General features: G+C 40.5%; 1 protein-coding gene across 5 annotated transcripts in view; it reads right to left on the bottom strand.

Moving 5' to 3' along the window:
• The window catches only part of SLC8A1 (solute carrier family 8 member A1), a 379,296-nt gene that overhangs the window by 72,773 nt on the left and 281,746 nt on the right, over positions 1–24,777 (bottom strand). For 4 of the 5 annotated variants that reach the window (XM_069583489.1, XM_069583492.1, XM_069583493.1 and 1 more), the window contains 4 exons: positions 18,082–18,185; positions 15,154–15,171; positions 4,864–4,994; positions 651–750 (listed from right to left, as the gene is read on the bottom strand). In XM_069583489.1, coding sequence (XP_069439590.1) covers positions 651–750; positions 4,864–4,994; positions 15,154–15,171; positions 18,082–18,185 — 353 coding nt within the window. Of the gene's footprint in view, positions 1–650; positions 751–4,863; positions 4,995–15,153; positions 15,172–18,081; positions 18,186–18,714; positions 18,822–24,777 lie in introns of all 5 variants that reach the window. The other variant, XM_069583494.1, reaches the window with a different exon arrangement.

The following is a 24,777-nucleotide window of genomic DNA, read 5'->3' as shown; positions in this document are numbered from 1 at the left end:
AATCACACAGAGAATGGACCAGGCTTGGCGATCCATGAAACAGATACATTTTTCTGAATTTAATTTCCTCAGGTGTCTGGCTCCTTGTGTTTGCAGCACACTTCATTTTGCAGGATTTTCCTAAATAAAACTCTTCACTTTGCATGTACAGGAAGAAACAGAATGTGATTCTATTTTTATGTCCAGAGCCAGTGCAAACACTTAATGCTATTGAAGAGAGTTTAAAATGATGCAGATGGTGGTGGTGAAGGGTCTTCATGTCACCCTGCCCCACCAATGATATTGCTGCTTCCTTTCTGACCTACACTTGGCCACTTCTCCTGCTCTCAGGGAAATTTTCCAGACAAAGCCCTGTGATTGGCTCTCCATGAGTTTGAGATGTCAAGGCTTTAAATTTATCTTGTCTATTTCCGGAGAGAAAGACGCAATGTAGACAGAGAAGGAAGTTCTGTTTGAAGACTTCTACTTCATCTATAAAGTCTAAATTTGTCCCCAAAATGTGCATATATGCTACAAATACATTTATTTCTCTTTTAATTTCATCACAGAGAATCTTTGGTGCTTTGACATAGACCAAGTGTTTATGGCAGGAAAAGTAAGCTTGTAATGAATGACATGATCACTCATGATATTCATAGAAAGGCACTCACCAGCACTAACAGTGATCGCCTCGATGAACTGCTCTCTCCAGCTGTTCGTCCCAACCACAAGGGCTAGGTTTGTCTTCTTAATCAGTTTGTCCACAGTACTCTAGAAAGGTTGAAAAGAATCAGATAACAACGGCTGGGTTGGTTAAGGCCTCCGGGAAATCTCAGACCTCCTTGATTTTGAAACCCCAGAGTTACATAAAGGGTAGCAGATGTTAGGCTCAGAACAACAGTATTGACATCAAACACTGTTACGTTTATGCAAACAAGCACAGTCCTGACTTGGAAACATCCTGAAATGGAAACTTCTTTGTAGCAAATACAATCCTCCTTCAATGCCTAATGGCCAAGAAAGAATAGCCTCAGTGGTGAGAATAGAGGATGTATGCTTCATGAACTTGATTCTCTCTTGGCTTCATCTAGAGTGTGCTGTCTGCAACTGAATTTATGCCCTGCTCAGCATATTTATCAGTGAACACCCAGAAGTGGCAGAGATTACAAAATTAAAACCTGTTCTTACTATATTTTTGTTGACCAGTGAAATGCAGCCAAACAGCAGAGTCTCAAGACTGCTGCTGTATGATCATCAATAAATGGATTTTTCTTTGGCTACTGGTTTTGTAAGACTAGTGGCTATTAGAGAATTCATCTCACCTGACTCCTGTTGCAAATGAGAAAAGCCAAGAAAAGGTCAATTTGTATGGTTTAGGGCAGTAGTCCCTAACCTTTTAGGCATTACTTTCGTGGAAGACAATTTTTTTCCATAGACTGGGGTGGGAATGGTTTTGGGATGATTCAAGCACATTACATTTATCATGCGTTTATTTCTATTTTTATTATATCAGCTCCATCTCAGATCATCAGGCATTAGATCCTGGAGGTCAGGGCCTGTGGTTTACGGCACACTGCGATGACCTTGCACTAACTTTTCCACTGCTTTACTAATACTGAGTCACTTCTTCTTCTTTTTTTTAAGACTTGTTTTAAGCTTCGTTCTGTACAATTAGCACTCTTAGCTTTCCACATAAATGTCAGTTCATGGGACAACAGGAGCAGCCAAGCATTCACGAGAAAACTAAGGAAGCAGATGCACCCAAAGCACTACCACAAATCACAGCAACTGCAAGGAGAAGGGTCACTTCTGGGACTTGAGGCCGTTCTTCCCAGAGACTACCGCCCGACTAAGCTACCACACGCCCACACTTACTGTCAGAGCTTCCTCGAATTCCCACTCATTGCAAAGAGGCAGAAAACACATATCATTTGTCTTAGGTCAAAACCTGTACATGTTTAAGGCAGTGTCCCTGAATTGACTAAGGTCTGAGAGAGAAAGAGAGCATGTTATCAGCTAATCAGGAGGAAGGATCATGTGATCTGAAGGGTCCATCCGGAAGGCCAAAGCCACATCAGAATGTCAAGTACAACTGTCATTGGAACTGAAGTGAAATATTCAGAGGATAATAAATCTGAAAGGGACCATCTCCAACGGGCCCACTCTGTCCTTTCAACATCATCCCTTGCCAGGTTGTTTCTCTGTAGGGTGGTGACCTTTCAGCCTCTGGCTTTGTGTCTAGAACTGTTAGTGGCCCTGATAATAGCTGTCATCATCAGGACTGCCGTAACTAGAAGCACATGACAAGCCTCTGACTTTTCTCTCGACTCAGCCAATCTTGTTAAGTCCTCCAAGCGTCATGGTTGATGCCAATTCAAAGTTCTCTATAGAATGTAACAAGAAATGACCTTGACTTTTCCTAAATGTGATGGAAACTTGGGGCAGGCCTCTCCAAAGGAACCCTTTTTATTCTAAAACCAAGGCTGAGAATCCCATCACCGGGGGGATGAATAACTGAGAAGAGAATCTTCTGTAACAGTTAAATACCTCAAACAATATTGCCTCAGAAATATCTCTAAAGAGCTAAGTTTTAAGATAAACTAAACTTGAAATGTATATATATGTAAAACCTCAGGTAGATCATAAACTTTAGTTCATGTTAACCCTAGGGGACTATGAGATAGCCTGGGTTCTTCCCAGGACTTAATTTACATACATGTCCTCTCTTGACCTATAGGAGGAGATGAAAGAATAAGATGAATTTGAAATTTTATACTTGAGCATTCCCTTCGACACTGGCCTGGAGATTTCCTAAATGTCCATTGTTAGCTCTTTACTGCACTAGACTGTGAGCAATTATTTTAACCTCACCCTCAGTCACAGGTGTTAAAAAAATCCAGTACTACGTCAGAAGATAGTAAATAAGAACCCAGTGGGCAAAGCAGACTTGAATATTGTTAGATGTGACTCCAGATTTGGGTCTCTGATGCAGTTCTGAGGGTTCTGAACAAGTTCTTTAAAACGGCTATGGTCTAGAAAAAAATTCTTAAGAGAATAAAATATCAATATTAATCCTTGAAGGCACTTCAGAAACATAACCTAATGTGCCCTTCAGTGTTAATAGTAAACATAATGATGAACTCTTGAGGACATGGGAGGACATATCCTTTGGAAGCTATTCTAGAAAGATAAGTATCGCAAACAACTAGACTTATGGAGAGAGTGTTGGGTGACTTTCAAATGCTTGGATCATTGGTGTGGTTACCATAAAGAGCTCTGAACCCAAGAAAGTTTTGCTGCCTAGAAGACTGTGCCCTGCCATACCCAACCCAATTCTTCCTAAAGGAAGTGACTCTGATTGTTCTTCCTGGTCATGGGTGCACAGAAGGGGAAAGCTCAGGGTTGTTCCAGGAGAGAGGGCACAAAATAATTCCCCAGCAAGTCCTGGGAGGGTGGGGGAACTAGTGTTTACAGAAATGCCAAGCTGTAGAGTCTGCTGCTACAAGTGGCACCAGGCTCTCTCTGATTCCAGGTGAAAAGGGGTGCATGAGGGAGAGTGAAGATGGACACATGAGCAGAGTGGTCCACAAACAAGACGGGCTGAGATGTCTGTGCCTCATCTCAGGGCACGTGTGCACATGTCAGTCATGTGTGTGCAGCTGGCCAGGTTCCAGATCAAACACCAGGTGGGTTCTGATGGTCGGGGTCTGCCTAGAAAGCACTGGTCCCAGTGTCTATCCTGCTCTTTCGTTCTGTGGGAATGGCTGAAAGGACAAGTTAACACATCCATGGTGGCCTGAAGGGGAAAGTTTAATTGCATTTTTATCTTTTGAATGGCACTTTAATTTGCAAAGAAATTTTTCTTTCCACCTATCTCCTATCAGGCACCTTCCTTTGTGAACTAAATTAAAAAAAATAATGAACAGGCCCAGCAAAAGGCAAAGAAGTCACAACCATGAAAACTCCAGATACAATCCAGAGAGCTCTGGTTTCTAGGCTGGTGGCCTGATTCTCCCTTTTGGATTCTTCATTCTGGTCTTCCAAACAGAAGCAGAATCTGCTTTTCAAAAATAAGTGGGGAAAATGCTGCTGAGCTCTAGCGTGTAGTTCTGGAAACCTTTTCACATCCCACTGAAGAACGCAGGTGCACTTCTACTGGGGGGCTTCTAGGAGGGAGGACCATGTGAGTGAGATGGGGTGGGAGTGGGATGAGGGCTCAGTAAGCAGCTAAGAACAGATGGAAAGTTTCACCTCTAAGTCCTAAGCTCACCCTAAGGTCCATTTGCTTAACTTCTGAAAAATGACTTTTCTCATCTAAAGAACTGGAAATCTTTTTGTCTGATGACAAACTCTCTGGTTACGCACTCTACCCTCAGCTTGCAGACTGTACTCAAGTGTCCTAGGATCTTGAGAAGATGACTACATATACACAAGAGCTTATCAATCGCGTGTTCCATGGGGAGAGCTTATCAACCTCCCTCCAAACAAAAGCCTCGTTTTTAGCAATGCCAAGGCTTTGCTTCTACTAGATTGACTAGCTCTTTCAAACAAAGCATGGTTTCTTCCACACATAACAGTCTCTTAGAACCCATCTTTGCCTCTCCTTGCTGTCCTCTTGAACAAAGCCTCCCTTTAGGGCACCTTGGATCCTGTTAGTGATCAGGGTCTGAACCAGAACCCCAGACCCTGGTTCTGATGCTGTTTACTTTACAAGATCCGTTGGTTCCCTACCAACTCTCGAATTCCATTTCTGCTCTGATGCTCTCTCCATCAATGAGCCAGTTCCTCTCTCTGGATGGATCATACAGCATAGACCGACAATATGAAATGTCTGGGTCCAGAGATGGGCCCGGCCTTCCTGATGGGCAGTGCTGATAAGCATACCTTGAACTCGTAGGATTCTTCAATGATCACCTCCAGTCTGGTGTGCTCTCCCAGAATGGGGCGCCCCATTTCTGCAATGCGCCTCTCTTCCTCTTCTTTGCTGGTCAGTGGCTGCTTGTCATCATATTCATCTGTGAAAGGGAAGGGCAAGAGATTGAGGATAGACTCCATTTTATTTGGAAATCCCTGGATCCTGAAACAAGGACACCAAGAAGGAAGGAAGTCCTGATGACCTACTGGAAGTCCCTGGGGTGATGTTGCAGGGAGAGGAGAACTGGACAGATGCCTGTCATGTGGGGCCGTGATCACTGGTGACAGCAAGTGATCAAAACATCCCACAAACTAATCACCAGCCAAAGAACAGATCAGGAAAAGCAACTGACAGGATCATATCCCTGGGAAAACTCTGCCATATGGCATCTATGATGAGGGAATCACCCAGGTGTTCCCTAGGATGCCGGTTTACCTGGCCGTTTGTACACATTCTTTTAGCACATGAGGAAGAGGAAACACAATTAAAGCTGCCAGGTGAAAGAATCTGGTCTCCTCCTCTCTACTTGCAAGAGGCAACAGAAAATGCCCCAGGGGCAAAGAGATGACAGATGGGAAATTCTTATCTTAGCTTCTTATTTGCTACTGCAAGTTAAGAAGCTAAGCATCCATGCATTCCACATTTTAGTAAGATGCCTGTACTCCAGGGCTGTCTCTCTCTGGTGCAAAGCTGATGGGTTGGGAGGACCTTGATCACGTTAATCTTAAAGGAAACAAGGAAGAGGGAGTGTGAGGCCTTCAGGGAGTTACTACTGCTCACCATGGGGGCATGATTATTTCCAGAACTACCAAGTAATTTACACTCCAGGAGAAACTCGTGGGTACTAAGAAAATGTTAATGGACTTGAGAGTCCATTAATGAGGGGAAGCTCACAGTTGGTTCCTCTCTGTGTGAAGGTCATTAAATAAATCCCAGACTGAAAAGGCCATGCACATGTGAAGGACAAACACTCTTCCTATAATCACTCAGCCCCCTGTCCTTCAGGCTCAGGATGTGGAACAAGACAGGCCACTTCCCCTCACAGCTGAGCTGAATGGACCTCATAGACAAGGATCCAGTATTGGTGGTACAGAAAGACTGCAGCCCTGATGCCCTCATTTCTAGAACCTTCTAGGCAAACTGCCTGCAATGGGAATCTATGGACTGGGGAGCGATCAGGGTGGGAAGGACTTGAGCCCAGACTCCTTGCCTTTTGCATTTAGGCATCAGCTATTGCAGGAGTTCACAACTCCCTTCCTCTCCAAAGACACATGACTTCCCTCTGCTGAGGGACCCTACCATGGTGGGTCCATCTGATGCACCAGCAAATGATGCAGAAAACTAGTTCCTAGGCCAGTTGTTACGGAGCAGATGGGCTAGAGGCACTGCTAGCATTTTATATAAAAGTGAAAGTGCCACTTGGATTTTAATTTGAATTAGAAGACATTAGGGGAAGAATATTTACTATGTTCACTTTTTATAGTTTATTTACAAATGGGAAATTGTTTTTAATGGGATTCAAGTTGATTTGTGCTTCCCTGGTGGCTCAGGTGGTAAAGCGTCTGTCTACAATGCAGGAGACCTAGGTTCGATCCCTGGGTCGGGAAGATCCCCTGGAGAAGGAAATGGCAAACCACTCCAGTACTCTTGCCTGGAAAATCCCATGGACAGAGGAGCCTGGTAGGCTAAAGTCCATGGGGTCGCAAAGAGTCGGACACGACTGAGCACACTCCCACTTCCACAAGTTGATTTAGGTATAAAAATATGGAGGAATTACAAAGGAAAGGTGATACAATACAGTGGCATGACTTTAAACTGCATTTCACAAAATGAAATGATTTGGAACATGACATTAACTATATGGACATGGTAGTAAATGAAATCAAATCATGTAGTGAGCAAAAAGGTTATTCCCTTTTTAATCATCCTTGAGTCCTTCTGATGATGAAGACATGCTTATTTGGGGGATGTTACATCTGTAACTAGTTCCTGACATTAGGGTTTCTATCCTTTAGGAAACAGAAAACATTTATCAGGAATAGAGCACTGGACTGCATAGAGCTAGAAGTTAATAACTATAATTCATCCTAAAATTTTTAACCTTATTTTGTATTTATGACAAATACTAGCTTTCCATTAGTGTTAGTGACTTGTTTTTTTTTTTATTTTATGAATTTAGTGAAGTAAAAACATGAGGCAAAACATTGGCTGGAGCACATAACTGTACAGTTGGTATGAAGCCAACGAAATAATGCAGGAGAGGTATGAGAATGACCAAGATTTAGGAATATCCGAACCAAACCAAAGAAAAGCAGGGCACCTGATTCCTATTGCTTCCTTCTACACTCTGTTTCCAGACTTGACTTGAATTTAATGCCACACTTTATCCTACTGTCTACCCATCTAGAAAACCTTCCCCCTTTTCACCTAGCTGAATCCTACTTATTTTTCAAAACTTTACCTCTTATTGCATGAAATATCCTTCAACTGACTTGCTTAGGAATGACCACTATCAGTTAGTTCTCAGTATTTGTTGTGTGCATATATTAAACATGGACACTTCTAATATACTACTTTTTTGTATTTAAACTACCTTTTGTTGCTGTTTAGGCAGTAAGTAGGCTTTGACTCTCTTGTGACCACAAGGACTGTAGCCTGCCAGGATCCTCTGTCCAGGGGATTTTCCAGGCAAGAATACTTGGGGTGGGTTTCCATTTCCCTCTCAAAAAACCACATTTACATACAAATATCCTGCATAAAAACTTTACAAGACAGAACAATATGTCTCATTGCTCTCTGAATTGCCCTCATATCCCCCAGAGCCTATTATGATGTAGTAGGATAAAGTTCTAGGTGCCTACTAAGTATTTGTCATGTGACTGTCCAATTCACCATTAGAAAAGTCTCTATTTGCTCTATGCATAGAAAGACTATTCAATCATTTCACACGTGTTATCACACTCTTACTATACGTCAGCACACTGAGGCCTTCCAACCCCATTCTCTTTTCTAGGAACTCATGGTCCAGTGGGAAGTGAGGCATATAGATCGGGCAACTTCTACTACAAAAAGCTAAGGACTGCAGATTCAGGGGGAGGGAGCAGCTTCCCTCTGCCCCAGGGAATCAGGGAAAGCTTCAAGAGAGAGGAGATACTTTGAAATTTGCCTTAAAGCATGTATAAAAGCTCACCAGGTGAAGGTGGTGGGAAGGATGGCTGGGAGGTATTATAATAGAGGACAGAGTGGTATTCCAAGCCGAGAAGTCAAAGCACAAAGGCTTAGTGTCATAGTAGGGTCAAGGCTACTTTCTCTTAATAAATGTCATGAACACTTAGGAGATATTTATATGTAACAGAAAGTAGCTGGATAAATCCTTTTATTGCTCTATAATGATACAGATGGGCTTCCCTGGTAGCTCAGCTAGGAAAGATTCCACCTGCAATGCAGGAGACCTTGGTTCAATTCCTGGATTGGGAAGATCCCCTGGAGAAGAGAATGGCAACCCACTCTAGTATTCTTGCCTGGAAAATCCCGTGGACAGAGGAGCATGGCCAGCTACAGTCCTTGGGGTTGCAAAGAGTCAGACATGACTGAGTTAGCCCTACTACTCTAGTGATACAGATAAGTTAGCATTCATTATGCAGATTTTTGAAACTGGCAAAGAGGAGAGCTAAGCAATTTTTTAAAAGTATCTTCTCTTTAGATAGCTTTTATTGAATAGAGAAATAGTTTAATGGCACATTTTTTGATCAACTATTATGTTTCTTGTCGCTTTGAGTGTTGGATCAAATGCAGTTCATTTTAATATGGTCAAGTCAGTTTCATTTTCTTCTTTATGCACATGCTGGGCTTTTTGTTTGGCTTCTCAGATAGAAGAAATTCTCTGTTTAATTCTCCCCCTCTCTCTATCTGTATATGTACATAAGCTTGTAAGCTTGTGTCTAAGTCACTTCAGTTGTGTCCGACTCTGTGCAACTCTATGGACTACAGCCCACCAGGCCCCTCTATCCATGGGGATTCTCCAGGCAAGAATACTGGAGTCGGTTGCCATGCCCTCCTCCAGGGGATCTTCCCAATCCAGGGTTCGAACCCACGTGTGTTGTCTCCTGCATTAGTAGGCAGATTTTTACCACTAGCACCAGCTGGGAAGCCCCATATGTACATATACCTGTACCTATTTTTAAACTCACTTATTTTACTAAGAAGTTGATAATAAATTATGTGACATCATGATCTTAAAAAACAATGCAACTTAAAGATCAAATGCATAATGAAGAGCCATGGTTCAAATCAGTATTGACAAGACAGAAAATAATCCTGGGATAAAATCATCTGTAGGGGAGAAATCTGAGAGCAGATATTCCCTGGCAGTTTGCAGCAATTTGCTGGCCTCTCTGATTAGAACCTAAGGAGGCCCATAATTTATTTCCACGAGGAATATTCTGGAACAACTATGCAGTCAGGGCTGCATGATGATTAAGTGGGTGTGCGGGATACGAGAAACAAGGGAAGTCCTACTGAGGCGTGCTTCTGTCGCACGGCCAGTGATGGGTGATGGTGACAACTGGAGAGTGGGTATCGGTGTCCTCATCCAGAGACTCGGTGACAGGGAGAAGGAGCTCAAACTGGGCTCTAACCCTACTGTCGATATGGGACAGTTCTGTCATCCCTGAGTCATCCTGTCAACGTTCCTCTCTGGAGAAACCCCACAGATGCACCGTCATCTGTTTGTGTTTGGCTAACATCATGTTGCCTGGAGGCAGGAAAGGCAGACTCTGAGAAGAAAGTCAGCGTGCTTTTAAACATACTTCATAATACTTGGAATAAAAGAGCCATGCCTGAGAAGCGAGATTTGCAAGAAATCTGGAATATACTGAAACTTGGGAGGCCTCTGCACAGAGTCCCCTTTATAGGTCCATGCTGCCCCTTCCGCCATGCTTCCTACCCTGGGCTGTTGTGGTGGTGTCTTGTGGCTGGTCCAGGACTCCCCTCCCACTGCAGAGAAGCCATGTGTAGCAATGTTTCAGTGGGAACAGGGGCTGAATTGTGTCACTTGGACTGATGCTAAAGCTGAAACTCCAATACTTTGGCCACCTCATGCGAAGAATTGACTCATTGGAAAAGACCCTGATGCTGGGAGGGATTGGCAGCAGGAGGAGACAGAGGATGAGATGGCTGGATGGCATCACTGACTCGATGGACATGAGTGTGGGTAAACTCCGGGAGTTGGTGATGGACAGGGAGGCCTGGCGTGCTGTGATTCATGGGGTTGCAAAGAGTCGGACACGACTGAGCGACTGAACTGAACTGAACTGAATATCTGAAGACCCAAAGAACACTTGAAGGTGGTTAACTGTGGTTTTCAAGGCCCGTGAGGAAACGAGTACCTGCGATGGTGATTATAGTAGAGGGGAGTGGATGTTCTCTAGCATGAACTTTCCTGAAGACAGGCTGGCCTAGCAAAAGGACAGGCAAAAGTCAGCAGAATGGATGGTACTGGTTTGCCAGCAGAGCTCTGTGGAATTAGCAAGCATCACACCCAAAGGCATACAGCACACACAGTGTTAGTCTGGGGACTGAGTGGTCAGAGGTCACTGTTCTGTAGGTCACAGAAGAGCGCAGGTCAGTGGGGCAAGGGTTCTAGGAGCCAAGCCAGATTGTTTCTATGAAGCACACACGTCACAGACAGGAATGCAGCCACATTCCTGCAGGTGTCCGAGCATACTAACCATGTCCTTCACGTGCCTGCTTCCAGAAGCATCACCAAACTACAGAAAGCACCTGGTGCTCCTTTTAGAGCCTACTGGTGCCAACATCATGGCCTTCAGCAGGCCATTTCCCCAGCTTTCCCATATGTAACATGGAGATAGTAGTACCTGCTCTGTCCATATCACAGGCGTGTTTGAGGATCAAGTAACATAATATTTAAAAAATATGCTTATTTATTTCTTGGGCAGTCTGGAGGGGAAAAGGCTGTATACACTGGCAGGCTTGCAAGGGTGTTCCATTGTCACCATGACTGGCTGGATTTCCTAGTTGACATCTGACTGACAGATGCACCTGCTGTTGGTTTCTACCAAGAGTTCCCATAACTGACCTGGGAATCATAAGATTCACACTCTGCACAAACTCTGCCATATGCTTGCTGTCTATACTTGGACAAGGTGTTTCTTTCAGATTCAGTTTTCTCAACTGTTAAGAGAAGTCAGACTTGAAGGGGATTTGTTCTTCTAACCCAAGCACCGGAGGGTCTAAAGTGTGTTTAACTGTTGGAATTTTCATAGCTTGGCTTCCTTAGAAAGCCATGTGCCTTATGAAAACTATCACATGATAAGCATAATATGATCAGAAGAATAACTTTTAAAGAGGTATATTGACTATTATGCACTTTTAATTAATTAGAAAAATTTAGCTGCCTTTTTTGGGAATAAAACATGCCTCTCTCTTTGCAAACTGAGCCAGAATACTTAATTTTATTAAAAATATCCAAATTAATGCACTCTAATTTCCCTGCTTTGGGGTCTTCCTATTTTTGTATTTGTTTGGAATTCATACTAGTGTATTTAAGAGACACTGTGGAGGTTCTGGATTGAAATGGGATTAAGATGCAAGTAGGAACGTATGAGTCGGGAGGAAGGAATTAAAAGTGCTGGAAACAGTCATCACATGGCCTTGGACGTAAAGGCCAAGCTCTGAGCCCTGGATGAGTGATTGGAGCAGATTGATTAATCTCTTTGAACCTTCATTCTTCTCCTGTAAGTGAGAAAAAGTCTTATCCTGTAAGGTTGAAGATCAAATGATATAATGAATAAGAGATGCTTTCCAGATTCTAATGAGCTATAACGTAATAAGGGTTATAATGTTATGGGCCTGGAGGGTCAAGGGGGGATTACATCATAGACAACAACAAGGGCCTTCCAATGAGGCAAAGATAAGCAGCAACAGGGAAAGATTTGCAAATTCCAAAAGCATCCCCAGCATTTAATGTCCACTACTAATGACATTTCTGAAATAGAGACACTGCGTTGTGGACTAAACAACTTTTTCAATTTCCATATATCCTGATTTAAATTAGATTTTCAAACTCAGCTGCAAAGACCGTGTAAATCTGCAGTCAAAGTCCAAGAGCCAGATTAATTCTCTAGTAGAGACTGCTCCTGTGTCTCAAAGCCTTGACTTCAAAGCTTCAAACTGACTTCAAAGGAAAGCTCTTCAGGGCTTGCAGCTGCTTTTCACTGTGTAGACCTACATCTGGACATGGAATAACAGACTGGTTCCAAATAGGAAAAGGAGTGTGTCAAGGCTGTATATTGTCACTCTGCTCATTTAACTTCTATGCAGAGTACATCATGAGAAATGCTGGGCTGGAAGAAGCAGAAGCTGGAATCAATACTGCCAGGAGAAATATAACCTCAGATATGTAGATGACACTACCCTTATGGCAGAAAGTGAAGAGGAACTAAAAAGCCTCTTGATGAAAGTGAGAGAGGAGAGTGAAAAAGTTGGCTTCAAGCTCAACATTCAGAAAATGAAGATCATGGCATCTGGTCCCATCAATTCATGGGAAATAGATGCGGAAACAGTGGAAACAGTATCAGACTTTATTTTGGGGGGCTCCAAAATCACAGCAGATGGTGACTGCAGCCATGGAATTAAAGGACGCTTACTCCTTGGAAGAAAAGTTATGACCAACCTAGATAGCATATTCAAAAGCAGAGACATTACTTTGCCAACAAAGGTCTGTCTAGTCAAGGCTATGGTTTTTCCAGTGGTCATGTATGGATGTGAGAGTTGGACTGTGAGGAAGGCTGAGCACTGAAGAATTGATGCTTTTGAACTGTGGTGTTAGAGAAGACTCGTGAGAATCCCTTGGACTGCAAGGAGATCCAACCAGTCCATTCTGAAGGAGATCAGCCCTGGGATCTCTTTGGAAGGAATGATACTGAAGCTGAAACTCCAGTACTTTGGCTACCTCATGTGAAGAGTTGACTCACTGGAAAAGATTCTGATGCTGCAAGGGGTTGGGGGCAGGAGGAGAAGGGCACGACAGAGAATGAGATGGCTGGATGGCATCACTGACTCAATGGACATGAGTCTGAGTGAACTCCGGGAGTTGTTGATGGACAGGGAGGCCTGGAGTGCTGCAATTCATGGGGTCACAAAGAGTTGGACACGACTGAGCAACTGAACTGAACTGAGACCTACATTTTAGAACTTTCCCCAGAGGTATCTATAGAGAGTGGATCCCAGATATTCTTGGTTCAAGAGAAGAAGGGTCATGTAAAGTGAGAGGAACAAACCGATGTAGAGATCCTCAGAGGGTCTGCAAATTCTCTCATTTTAACTGCATCATTGCAAGTTTTGGGAAGAGGTGGTAACACCAGAAAAACTGCTATTGGAGATTAAAATCTGAACCATAAGAAATAGCTTAATGAACTATATGAAAAAGTAGGAAACCGTTGAAAGACATGATTCTGTCCTCTTGGATGCATAATGTATCCAAGACAGAAAATGTTAGATATTATTAGTCAGGTATTCTAGAACTTGATATGAACAATTTCCGTGAAAAGAAAATTAGATACCATTAATTACTTACTAAGAAGAAAGATGCTTCAAGTGATACATAAGAAAGCCCCTAAAAGTAAAATCTTGACAAAGTCAATGATAAAACAGGAAGATATCCAAACACATCGATACATTTTAACAAGAGATTCTATCTACCCTAAAGACTGTGTGAAGGTCTCAGGGCCAAGCAGTAGATACTACTATTCCTACCTTCCTCAATGCACACAAGGATCAATTACTTATTGGGTGATTGAATCAGAATATTTCCAAAAAGACTTCAGTAAATGATAAGATGAAAAAGAAAAGATTAAAGTTTTCAAAGTAAATGTACATTCCTGCTTTCAGATTCAAAACTAGCATCATTGGCAGTGCAGAACCGGGAAGACTTGACCTAGGAGAAAGTCAGGTGAATCAGGTTTAAGAAATTCTCTATGAGCACCTGCCCTGCTGAACATTTCTATCCTTTTCAAATTCTATGTCTCCAAGAGCCTGTGAATTATTTTGTCATTAAACTCTGTGTCTGGAGAGAAAGCAGTGGAGAGCAATAGTCCATGTGAAATTGGATGCATTCAGAAAGTTCCACTTTGACAGAATCATGTTGAAACTTCCTAATCATGAGTTTACACTGATGGTGGTTTAAGTTAACCCCAACCCCCACCATAACATTTTCAAATAGAATTTTTGAGAATGTTTCTTTTCTAAATATATTTGTTTAACTATCTTGTTTCAGAAAAAAATAATTAGATTATTGATATCTACATAATTGTATTGGAAAATGCCACAACCACTGGGATAGCCTTTAGAGACATCTTCAACCTGCAGCTTCAGACAAACTAGAAGGATATTTACTTCCCTCTCTAAATCTACATGGATGATTTTGAAAGTGTGCAAAAATATTTAAGGTCAAAAGAGAGGATGCGGTAAGGAAATATTGCCCTTCTATAAATCAGGAAATAGCTTTAAAGTTGTGCTTAAAAATGCAATCAACAGTGGCTGGGTACCATTCTGAATTTAAGCGTTTAAAATGTTTTAACTAGAATATGGAGTTTTTACAGAACACTTTGTCGTCCACTTCAAGTGGCAGACATATTACTCGTTACCATGTTAAGAATGCTAAAACTTCTCAGAAGGGTGTGGTGGGCAGAGCGAAGCCCTGCTTTGTCTTCTCCCAATAGGACATTATCTATGATTAGAATCCTGAGCTTGGGCCAGGGAGTTGGCTTGGATGTCAACTCCTCTGCTTCCTTGAGACTAGCAGTCATTGTATTTATTCTGGTACTCTCTGGAGCATCTAGCAGAGTTCCCTCACATCATCAACACTATGTGTATATCTGTAAATTGATCAGTGTCAAAACACGACCAATTACAGGTTCTCCATACCAATTTGCTCATAAATAAACACAACACACCCATTGTTAATGTGTAAAACATTAAATGTGTAGAATCAGCAACAGCACACCGTGTGCCACAGCTAAAGGTTAATTCAGGATAAGTAAGACACGGTTCTTATTCGATATTTAAGGGTAACTGGGATAAAATGAAGAACGTTTTAAAAAATTGTCTTACCATACAGGTATTTCCCTTCATTAAAAGGAAATAAAAATGGGAAATAATTTTTTAAAATGTAAATAACACATGGTGAGAACAGATAGTAAAAAATAAAATTTGGTTCATTAGACTTAAAAAATTCATACCTGTTATTGTGAAGCCACCTAAAAAAGAAAGAAAATAAATAAATGTTACCATTTGTTTCATTTACACTCTAAATAACAAATACCAGTGACACCAGACCACCTGACAACCCATCCAAGGTACAAAAACTTGCCAAATTGTATTTATAATTAAGAAAGGTATGGAAGCATCAATTCATGACTTAACCATTAATCATTCTTTTACGGTTATGATGTTCAGTGCACAAATTTAATTCTTGTGCATGCCTAAAAAAATCACTGATTTTTTTGAAAAAGGTAATACTAAACTCAAAGTGGAATGCAAACTATCTGACTTCCACAAAATTATGAGGCCAATCGCTCTAAACAACAATCTTGTTAATAAATCAATAGAAATAAAAGATAAGTCAGAAAGCTACTATGGTACCTGATAGAAAAGGAAAATAACCTAGAAAAATGGAAAGGAAATGCAAGAAATGAAATGCTTACCAAGCTCATTCAATAACAGGGCTGTGAAGGAAACAGACAAAGACAAACACAGAATAAGAGAGCAGATGAATAATGAAAGTAAGAGGAATATCAGCAGAAAGAAATCCAGGCAGATCTGATTATAGTGGTCGGGAGCTGCTACTAAATGGTGCAAGCCAAGTAAATGCGGCATTGGGAGTATTTCCCAAAAAAATCCCTAATTTCTGCAAATGGGTGTGAGTGATTGTATATATAAACAATTCACTTTATATGTCATTTCTTGACATTTAAGAAAACATGTCCACTCTATGTTTACACACAGTGTATATATCTAGTTTGCCAAATATAGCAGAAATACGTTATGAAGTTAATCTTAAATCTTTGAGTGAGTCTTCCTCATGAAATATTGCCTGGGAGTTAGTGAGTTCAATAGACAAAAGTCTGAAATCATCCAGGATCTCAGGGATTGTACTTTTCATGTACCTTTCAATGAAAATGGAGAAAACATCTTACGACATTTCATTTCGGCCATCCCTCCTGATAAGGAGATTTTGACCCAAGGTGAAGATCTCTCACTGGAGGCTCTATATGCATGATATTTTGGTCATCAGGGAATGCTTAGGTTTTTTTAAATCCTCAAAACTTGAGTCCCAGGAATTAGTGCTTATTTGGGTGTCCTTCTCTATGACTTCTGCGCATTCTAATCGGACAGCCACATCGCTTCTTGTGGACACATAATTTCACGGAAACTGACAAGTCAGCCAGGGAAGGCTTGTGGTGGGGGGAGAGGACATACATATTTTGTCTTTCAGGCTATGTGCTTTAAACTCAGACTGTAACTGTAGCACTTTATTTTGGTGAAATCTATTGCCTGAATGTATCAAACAAATTACTTCCAGATGAGAATGTTACAATTACTTCTTTAGGACCAGTTTTCTGATGGTAGTGGCATTAGAGGAAACTTTCAAAAACAAGTCAGTCATTTTACTTATGATGACACAGATCTACTTGGTGGGTGTCGAAAGCAGATAGTACTATCAAGGAATTTTAATTTGCTTTTATATGAAGGCATATTTTACTAAAATGACAATCGAAAGAGCTGTGTATCCAAGATGCTCTTCTTTGAGATAAAAGGCAATCCTTTGGAGGAATACAATTAGAAGTAAGTGCTTTTTCCTGTATGTTAACGAGGCATTTTTGATCCCATCTTTGTAAGAAATCAGCACAATTTTCTAAAGTGTCTTTTTCTTTCACCTGCTATGGAGCATATTAAATAAGCTGCATTAAAATGGGTCCCCAGTGCTCCTCCTCCATCATTCCAAAGGCTCCTGTTACCTTTTTGAACTTGTCCTGATTAAGTCAGGACAACTTTGTTTTTCTGATGGACTCAGAGGCCAGTGTGTTCTAATAAAAGCAAGATTAGTTAAATTCCCCCAAATGTTGGGTCTATATAGGAATTAGTCTTTTGTATTTGATTTTTCCTTTACATGTAAAAATATATATTTCTTGCAAAGTGGTCATTTAAATTGTTCTCATCAATTGTTTGAATGCAATCAATATGTACTATGTTCATTTTATAGATACCATTAAATTTACCATTCCTTTTAAAATGGCCACTATTAGAGGGTAATTATGGGAAGCCTTTAGAATAATTCAAAATTTAAAAAAAAACCCTATTTTTAAAGCTGATATAAAATTCAGCTTTATAAAAAAATTTATTAAAATTTATAAAAATTAAAAAAAATAAAAAAATTTAATTTCATGCTGTCTTTTATTTTTAGAAAAAATTTCTTGGTTAGAAATCTGTCAGTTCAGTAAGAATTGAGAGAGTTTGAAGCATAAGGCAGAATCAGCCTTAATTAAGGGTTAAGTTCTTAACCAACTATCATCATGTCCTGTTTACTAAAGAAAATTCACATGCCTATAGGTTTTATACCTTTCAAATTTCATATCTGATGATATGAATAATACTATGCAAAAATGAATACTACTCTTTAAAGATCTTTGTTCTTACTGTTTTTTTTTTTAAACTGGCTTCTCTAAGGAAGACTAATTATTGAATTCTGAAATTTCCTATTATTTACCATGAGATGCAACTACCATGGCTAATATGTATACAGTAGTGTCCATCGCTAACATATTAGGGGATGCTTAATAGCTGGACCCAAATTTTTGAATGATTCCTGGGCAGTGAAAAACTAAACCCAGAAATTATTCTTTTATGTCATCCTTTCTGAATTACGAAACTGTCTTCCATTATTTCTGAAATCTGGTATCAATTAAGGTGAATTGGCATTTCCTGAAGAAAAGGGGCATTTCTTGGTGCACTGTGAAATAGGGAAGGGAAATGAAATTGCTAAAGCTTCAAAGGAGAGGAAGTATAGTACTTGGAAGCGAGGAAGAGGAGAGAGTTAAGTGTGAGAGTAGGGGACACGGAGAGAAGAGTACAATTTCTCGCTGGTATGTCTTTGTATACTCTCACACCTTTCATTCCTCTTCTTATCCATTTTGGTTCCTCAAGCACAAGGGAGAAACTGCACTCTTTCTCATATTCCTCACGGTCAAATATTCTAATGGTAATGATCTTCCTGTGGGAACACAAGACAAAGGCAAAACAAATGGTTGGAGTCACACGCTCATGCTAGGTGTTCACCAAGCAGCATGTTACTGTGATGTTATGGAAGGAGAACTGGCCACACATGGACCTCCCGGAGTATGTAAAAGGGCATCCAGGGACTCTCAGCTGGCCCCCGCCAATCTTCTCTGCCAATCCATCACTGATACAAATTCTTCTGCTTCAATTTAGCAGTCAGGAGGTACCCCAAATTAAGAAATCAGACAGTTGGCTTTATGGGGGTGTAGCCAGCATCAGCACCAACATTTCCAGCAATGGAAGCTTGGCTGCACTGCTGATGCTCAGACTGCAATGTGCAGAGTGGCCCAAACTGGTTGATGGGGCTCCAGGCCAGCCCTACTGTGGCCCCAAGGAGATCTATGCCCTGTTACATAGGTGGAGGGATGTGTGCCTCGTAAGTCACGTTCTGAAGAGTGCAGGCATCCAGGGGTGGCACAGGCCAGCAGAAGCTGTTGGGCTCAGCCCTGGAGCAGCTCCCCCACCTTTCTTCTCACTCATCTCCACCAGGCGGGGCTCTCCAATCTCAAGGAAGAAGGTCTTGTTTTTCTCATACTCCTCATCATCAATTACCTTGACTGATATTGTTTTGCTGAAACAGAGAAGAATAGAAATTGACGAACAAGGGGAAGAGGAAAGAGAAGAGAAGGAACACAGAGAAGAGGGAAAGCAAGGTTAACGAGCGGCACTTCCAGACAAACGCCAGCTGAGAAACTTCTGGACTGTGAGACTGTCCTTCCAGAAAGGGTGTGGGCTGGGTCTGAGAGACCAGAGAGATCACCCAATGCACAGCGCCCCTGCCCAGGGCCACAGAATTATTTCAGTCAAAACACAGCTCTCATACTGCTGGGTTCATCGTCATTGTGGGAAGCAGAAAAACACAGATCACAATAATAAGAAAAGAAAAATATAAGTAAATACCTTAACCATAGGACTGTCTGAGCTATGCTCTGGAATTCACTCCTGTGATACAAACAAGTAAACCGCATCAAAATATGAACAGAGGCTACCTCTGTTCATAATAGGTATGAGGATCATTTTTGTGAGGATCATTTTGTAAGGCTTTCATTTTGCTTTATTTCCAAACATGACATTTTTATCATAAAATTTTAATTATATATATATATATATATATATATAAGGATCACAAAATAAAATATCTTACCCCACCCAATGTCCTAGAGTGAAACTCATTTTCAAGTGAGTCAGATTTTCCACCTAGATCACAAGGGGAGGTTGTGTTTTGTCTCTCTAAAGATGAAGGCCTCTTAAAGTGGGGGTGAAGAGGGATGTTTTATTTTCTTCCCTCCCAAAGTTGAGTTTCAGCTTAGACAAAGTACGCTCTTTATCCTCCTTGCAAACTCCATGGATATGTCAAGACATTTCAATAAGAATTCTTCCTGCAATCGATCCTTTAGCACTTTTTGCCTTGTCTTATGGTTGTGATTGACAGGCAGGCATGACAAATGCAAATCTGCAAATCTCAGCCTCCCCTAAGCCTTGATGACTCTGAAGAGGAATCTAGTGTTACCTTCCAATTAATAAGGGTTTAATCACTTCATGTATTACAACTTACTCAGAGCCCCAAAACACGCGTTTGTTCTTGAAAATATCTTTTATTCAGTAACACTGGCCAAGAATATTTCTGACTAAAGGTTTAAAAATGATGAGTTTTCAAAGACACACAGTTTTAATGTCATGCACATTATTTAGTTTTGGTGGAATTTTCCAGGTTTTCTATAAAGGTCTCTCTTTTATTCTTTTTTTGATTATTGATCAAAGCTCTCAAGTTTCATTTAGACCTACACATGCCAAAGAGCACCAGCCTTCTTTTCTCATATGAAGGAGAATAAACGTAGAAGTTGCTTTTAATTCTCTGAATTTCCCAGCCTCTAATGCTAAGTGAGAACAAATGACTGCTTCTGGTTCTAAAGAGCCTCATAACCTCCTCCCTGCTCCTCACCTAAAGAACATCCCCCATAACACTCACATCCCAGTGGCTCACTGCTAAGGAATTGGAACACATGATAGTGTCTTTCTATCTCAGCTTTGTCTTCAAAGACTGAAATAGTAAGGCTAGCTGAGCACCTGTCAATGACTAAAGCAATATCATTTTTAAAGAGCGGTTAGATATTTGTAAAACTACCAACAGTCTAACAAAAGTCCAGCCATGTATTTATATATATATACATATATATATATACACACATATATATATATAGTGAACAATTCCTAACTTCCAAAACTATGTTCTGAAATTCACCAATTTACTTTATGTCTATAACCAGCCTGCTCTGACTATATCAGGGTATCTGAACATTCCTCAGTATCCAAAAACATACAAAATATTAGAGAAAGCACAAGAAGATAAAGGAATTGATGATACATGTGTTTTTCATTTTAGAATGAATTTGGTAAGTGAGATCAAATTTATTCTTCAAAAAACTGCCAAACATCTACCTTATTTGTCATCCAAATTATGCATTTTAGGTATTAATTTCCACCTTACTGCCTTATAATCATAAACTATACTTGTACGTAGCTGCTAAAGCCTTCAGCATCATATGATGGTGTGCGGGAAAATGCTGGTGGGCATTAGAAGGGTCCTGCTACTGTCTTTTGGACCTAATGGCCTCTAATCAAGATACTTCACGGTAGAGTGTATGTTGCAATGCTCTTGCTTATATTACATAAAAACATTTGACTTGTCTTTTTCCATCCTGTATTCCCAACCCATCCCAGATCTCATGCATTATTATAGAATAAAGCATAGTGGAGGTGCTTGGAGTGGTCTTTCTATTAGGGCAAGCATTTGTTTAGAAGGGGCTCCCAGTTTCATTCCCGAAGGGCAACATGACCACTTATTCATAAATAAACAGAAAAAAAACAAGTAACAGTGTTTCTGATCCTTGGTGAATTTAATCTGCTATTGCTGTGATAGGTTTATTTTCTACATTCTGAGTAGCTGATCAATGTGAAAAACATAGGGTCTCACCCCACCCATTTATATAATAAACACTTAAAATTGATCAATAGAGTATCTCTAGTCACTGGGATTATAATCCTTAGAAAACGTTTTAGTACTTGATAACTGTGACACTGGAAGATCAACTATAAACGAAAAGAAAACAGTACTTCTGCAGGTGCCTGGCAAAGGCACCTAAAATAGATGGGATTTGCATAATGGTATGTCATTTCAAAATCATTAGTAATACAATCAATAGTGCCCCTGACAGGAGGAGTCATTAAATCACATATTGATTTTACTCCTTTTGCTCAGTATAGCTATTAATAGGAAACTTGATTATTAAAGGAAAATTCAGTCAATTTAAAGAGGCAAGATAAAGAAATCAATATGAATTAGTCCTCTGAATCAAGAGAGGCAAAAATCAGAAGAGATTGGTAATGCTCATCTTTTGCTTTAGAACAAAACTGTTTCTCCCCCTAGCAAAGGTGCATGCGTGCTAAGTCACTTCAGTCATTTCTGACTCTGTGCAACCTTATGGACTGCAGCTCCCCAGGCTCCTCTGTTCATGGGATTCCCTAGGCAAGAATACTAGAGTGGGTTGCTGTGCCCTCCTCCAGAGAACCTTCCCAACCCAGGGATGGAACCTAAATCTCTTGTGTCTCCTGCATTGGCAGGCAGGTTCTTTATCACTAGCGCCACATGGGAAGCCCCTTAACAAAGGCAGAGAGGTGCAACTAACCTACGTAAATTTTAAAGGATCATATCCTTGGCATGTCTTTGGCTCACTTTCCAGAACCTAATGAAAGACTATGGCCCCTTCTTTCATCATGGGCGAAGTAAATAAGATGCGGTTGGTTTGGTGAAAACCCCAGTTTCACTTTTAGCTTGATAATCAGCAGAAGCACATCTCTCTCTGCTCCTCACAGTTCTGCAGTGGAAATTAAATCTCAAGGACTGAATGATCTTAGTGGTCCTTCACTTTGCCCCCATTGCCACACCAATCCCATATTCATAGGGCTTTTGCACTGCAACGAGACTCTCTCTCTCTGAGCACATAGATTCATGTTGGCTATACTTTGGTTCTATTTATCAATGGGAAGCGGTCAGATAACTGCTATTCTTTCTTTTTTTGAAGTATAGTTAATCTACAGTGTTATATTAGTTTCAAGTGTACACCAAAGTGATTCACTTATATATATATCATTATACTAGTTTTATTATTTCTTTAAATCAGCAAGTTAACCAAAACAAAACTGAAATAGTTGGGGAGATCCAGCCTTTCTCCCAACAACAACACCTGCACTAATTTTACACTGATAAGGAACAAACAGAAAAATTGTGTCATGTAATTTTCAATCACCATAATCATGATGAAGGTAAGGAGAATTTCTCACTTGATTTTTTTACACCACTCTAAAGTTGAAGAGTATACTATAAAAATTATGTCTCCTGGAAACTAGCAACACAGTTACAAATCTTATGATATCATTAAAACATTAAATAATTTCTCAGGATGGCCAAAATATTTATGGAGATACATTTTGGTTCCATTTCTAGGAAAAAAAAAAAAAAGCATTTGGTTAAGAAAGATCAAATTATTTAGTGGAAAAATACAGGTCCTTCCTTTGATTTTTGCCTTTCCTTTGATGATACCAAAGCCACATCTATGTTTTATTTCTCAGTCTTTCTCTTATCTGATGGGTTTCATAGGACCCAAATTCCTTCAAGCATCCTAGTCAGGAGTTCTTATATCAGGGGGTGCCTCAGGCAAACTATGAGAAAGAAGAGAAAGAGATGGTGTTATTAGCAAGAGTCATAAAATGAAATCTCTTCAGTATACTAATATCTCATTATTAAGCCAAATTTGAATCAGCCTCTTTTCAAATTTCAGCTTCAATTTGTCCTTCTGTGCTTTCTTCTCCCTAAGACTACTCTTGAAGTTGAGAGAAGTGAGAAAAGAGGAGTTGGAGGATGAAAAAGAAGAGAATCTTTCTAAATCCTAATAAAATAGAAAGATTTTACTGAGGATTCCACGTATATAGGTGCTGCAATCTCTCTTTAGAAAAGTTTTTCTTAAAGATTTAACCTCTCTTTAAATCAGAGGTCAACAAACTGAAGGGCATTTTGCATTAGTTCACCCATCTTTCTAGCAGGCCTGGAAGTAACTTCTACCATTTAACAATTCACAGAGGAAACAATAACTGAGAAGTAAAGAAACTTCCAAAGTCACAAAGTGAGGCTCCTGTGACCGGATCCATAGACAAGTATCTTTCAGGTACATGACCTACAAGGTCCTTGTTCATTGAGCTGTGCAGTATTTCTATGACCACCTTAAAAGATCTAAATTATTACCTTGAATTAATACAGAAGTTTATTGTTTAATCTTTATGTTAACAAAGACTGCCTAGATGAGCAGCAATAGATTTTTAATTCTATTTTTAAAAGGAAAGCAGTACATATTATATTGGATGATGGTGTATTAAAAAGTTAAATCCTTGAGGTGATAAAGATCCTATCAGGATTAATTGAAAAATGCCACAAACACATAGGGGCTTCCCAGCTCTGAGGAATATGAGCAGCCAACCAACAGCCTTGGCTTCACCGAGGGGCTTGTTAGAAATGCAGAGTCTTGGAGCCTGCCCCAGATCCACCAAATCAGGTCTGCATTTTATCAAGACCCCCCGAGGACACCAATGCAAGTAAAAGTTTGAGAAGCACTGATCTAGACAGGAAAAAGTGTTCTTAAGTCTCATAATAAATGAAGAGGCTAGTGATAGTTGGGCTTGTGTTTTGAAACTGTCTGCATATTCGAACTGAAAATCTAAATGCTTAGGCTGGGCCCACTCCAGATCAGTGAGATGACGAGACTCTCCAGTTCAGGGGTCTCAGCATGAATACAGTTTTTAAGAGTTTTCAGGGGATTCTGATAATGTAACTGGGGCTGGCAGCTGACTAATGAAGAATCGGCACGTGTGTCCTGATGCTTAAAAGAATATATTAATAAGGAAAAGGTAGCACTGTGGGGCTTCCCAAGCGGCGCTAATGGTAAAGAACCTGTCAGTACAGGAGATGTAAGAGAAAGGGTTCAGTCCCTGGGTTGGGAAAATCCCCTGGAGGAGGGCAAAGCAACCTACTTAGTATTTTTGCCTGGCAGGCTACAGTCCACAGGGTCGCACAGTCACGCGCGACTGAAGCGACTTGGTGTGCACACACAGGTAGCATTGTGAGGAAGGGAGGCTCAAAGTAAATTTAAGATCTAATTAGAAACCTAGGTTGAAGCATGGGAAAAACATTTAACTTTGTCCTTCACCAGTGTTCTTCTCTGGATTATACAGAGAATGTAAAGTTGTTGTATCTTCCTCTCAGGAAATAGTGGTCTCCACAAGACCCCAGAATAGTTATGGATGAGGAAACACCTTAAACCTCTGGGAAGCAGAGTTTATACTCATTCACAGTGACTTCCTTCCTAGAGAGATAAGAACTCTGGTGCTAGGTTTTAATACAACAGAGGCTTGTTTGGAGAATAGGAAGACAGGGTTTCGACTAACACAGAAGATAGGAATGCCTTCTGTGCCTTGTC

This window comes from Ovis canadensis, chromosome 3 (assembly GCF_042477335.2).
Source record: "Ovis canadensis isolate MfBH-ARS-UI-01 breed Bighorn chromosome 3, ARS-UI_OviCan_v2, whole genome shotgun sequence".
NCBI lineage: Eukaryota > Metazoa > Chordata > Mammalia > Artiodactyla > Bovidae > Ovis > Ovis canadensis.
The sequence above is the reverse complement of the archived record's forward strand: the minus strand, read 5'-3'. Positions and strand labels throughout refer to the sequence as shown.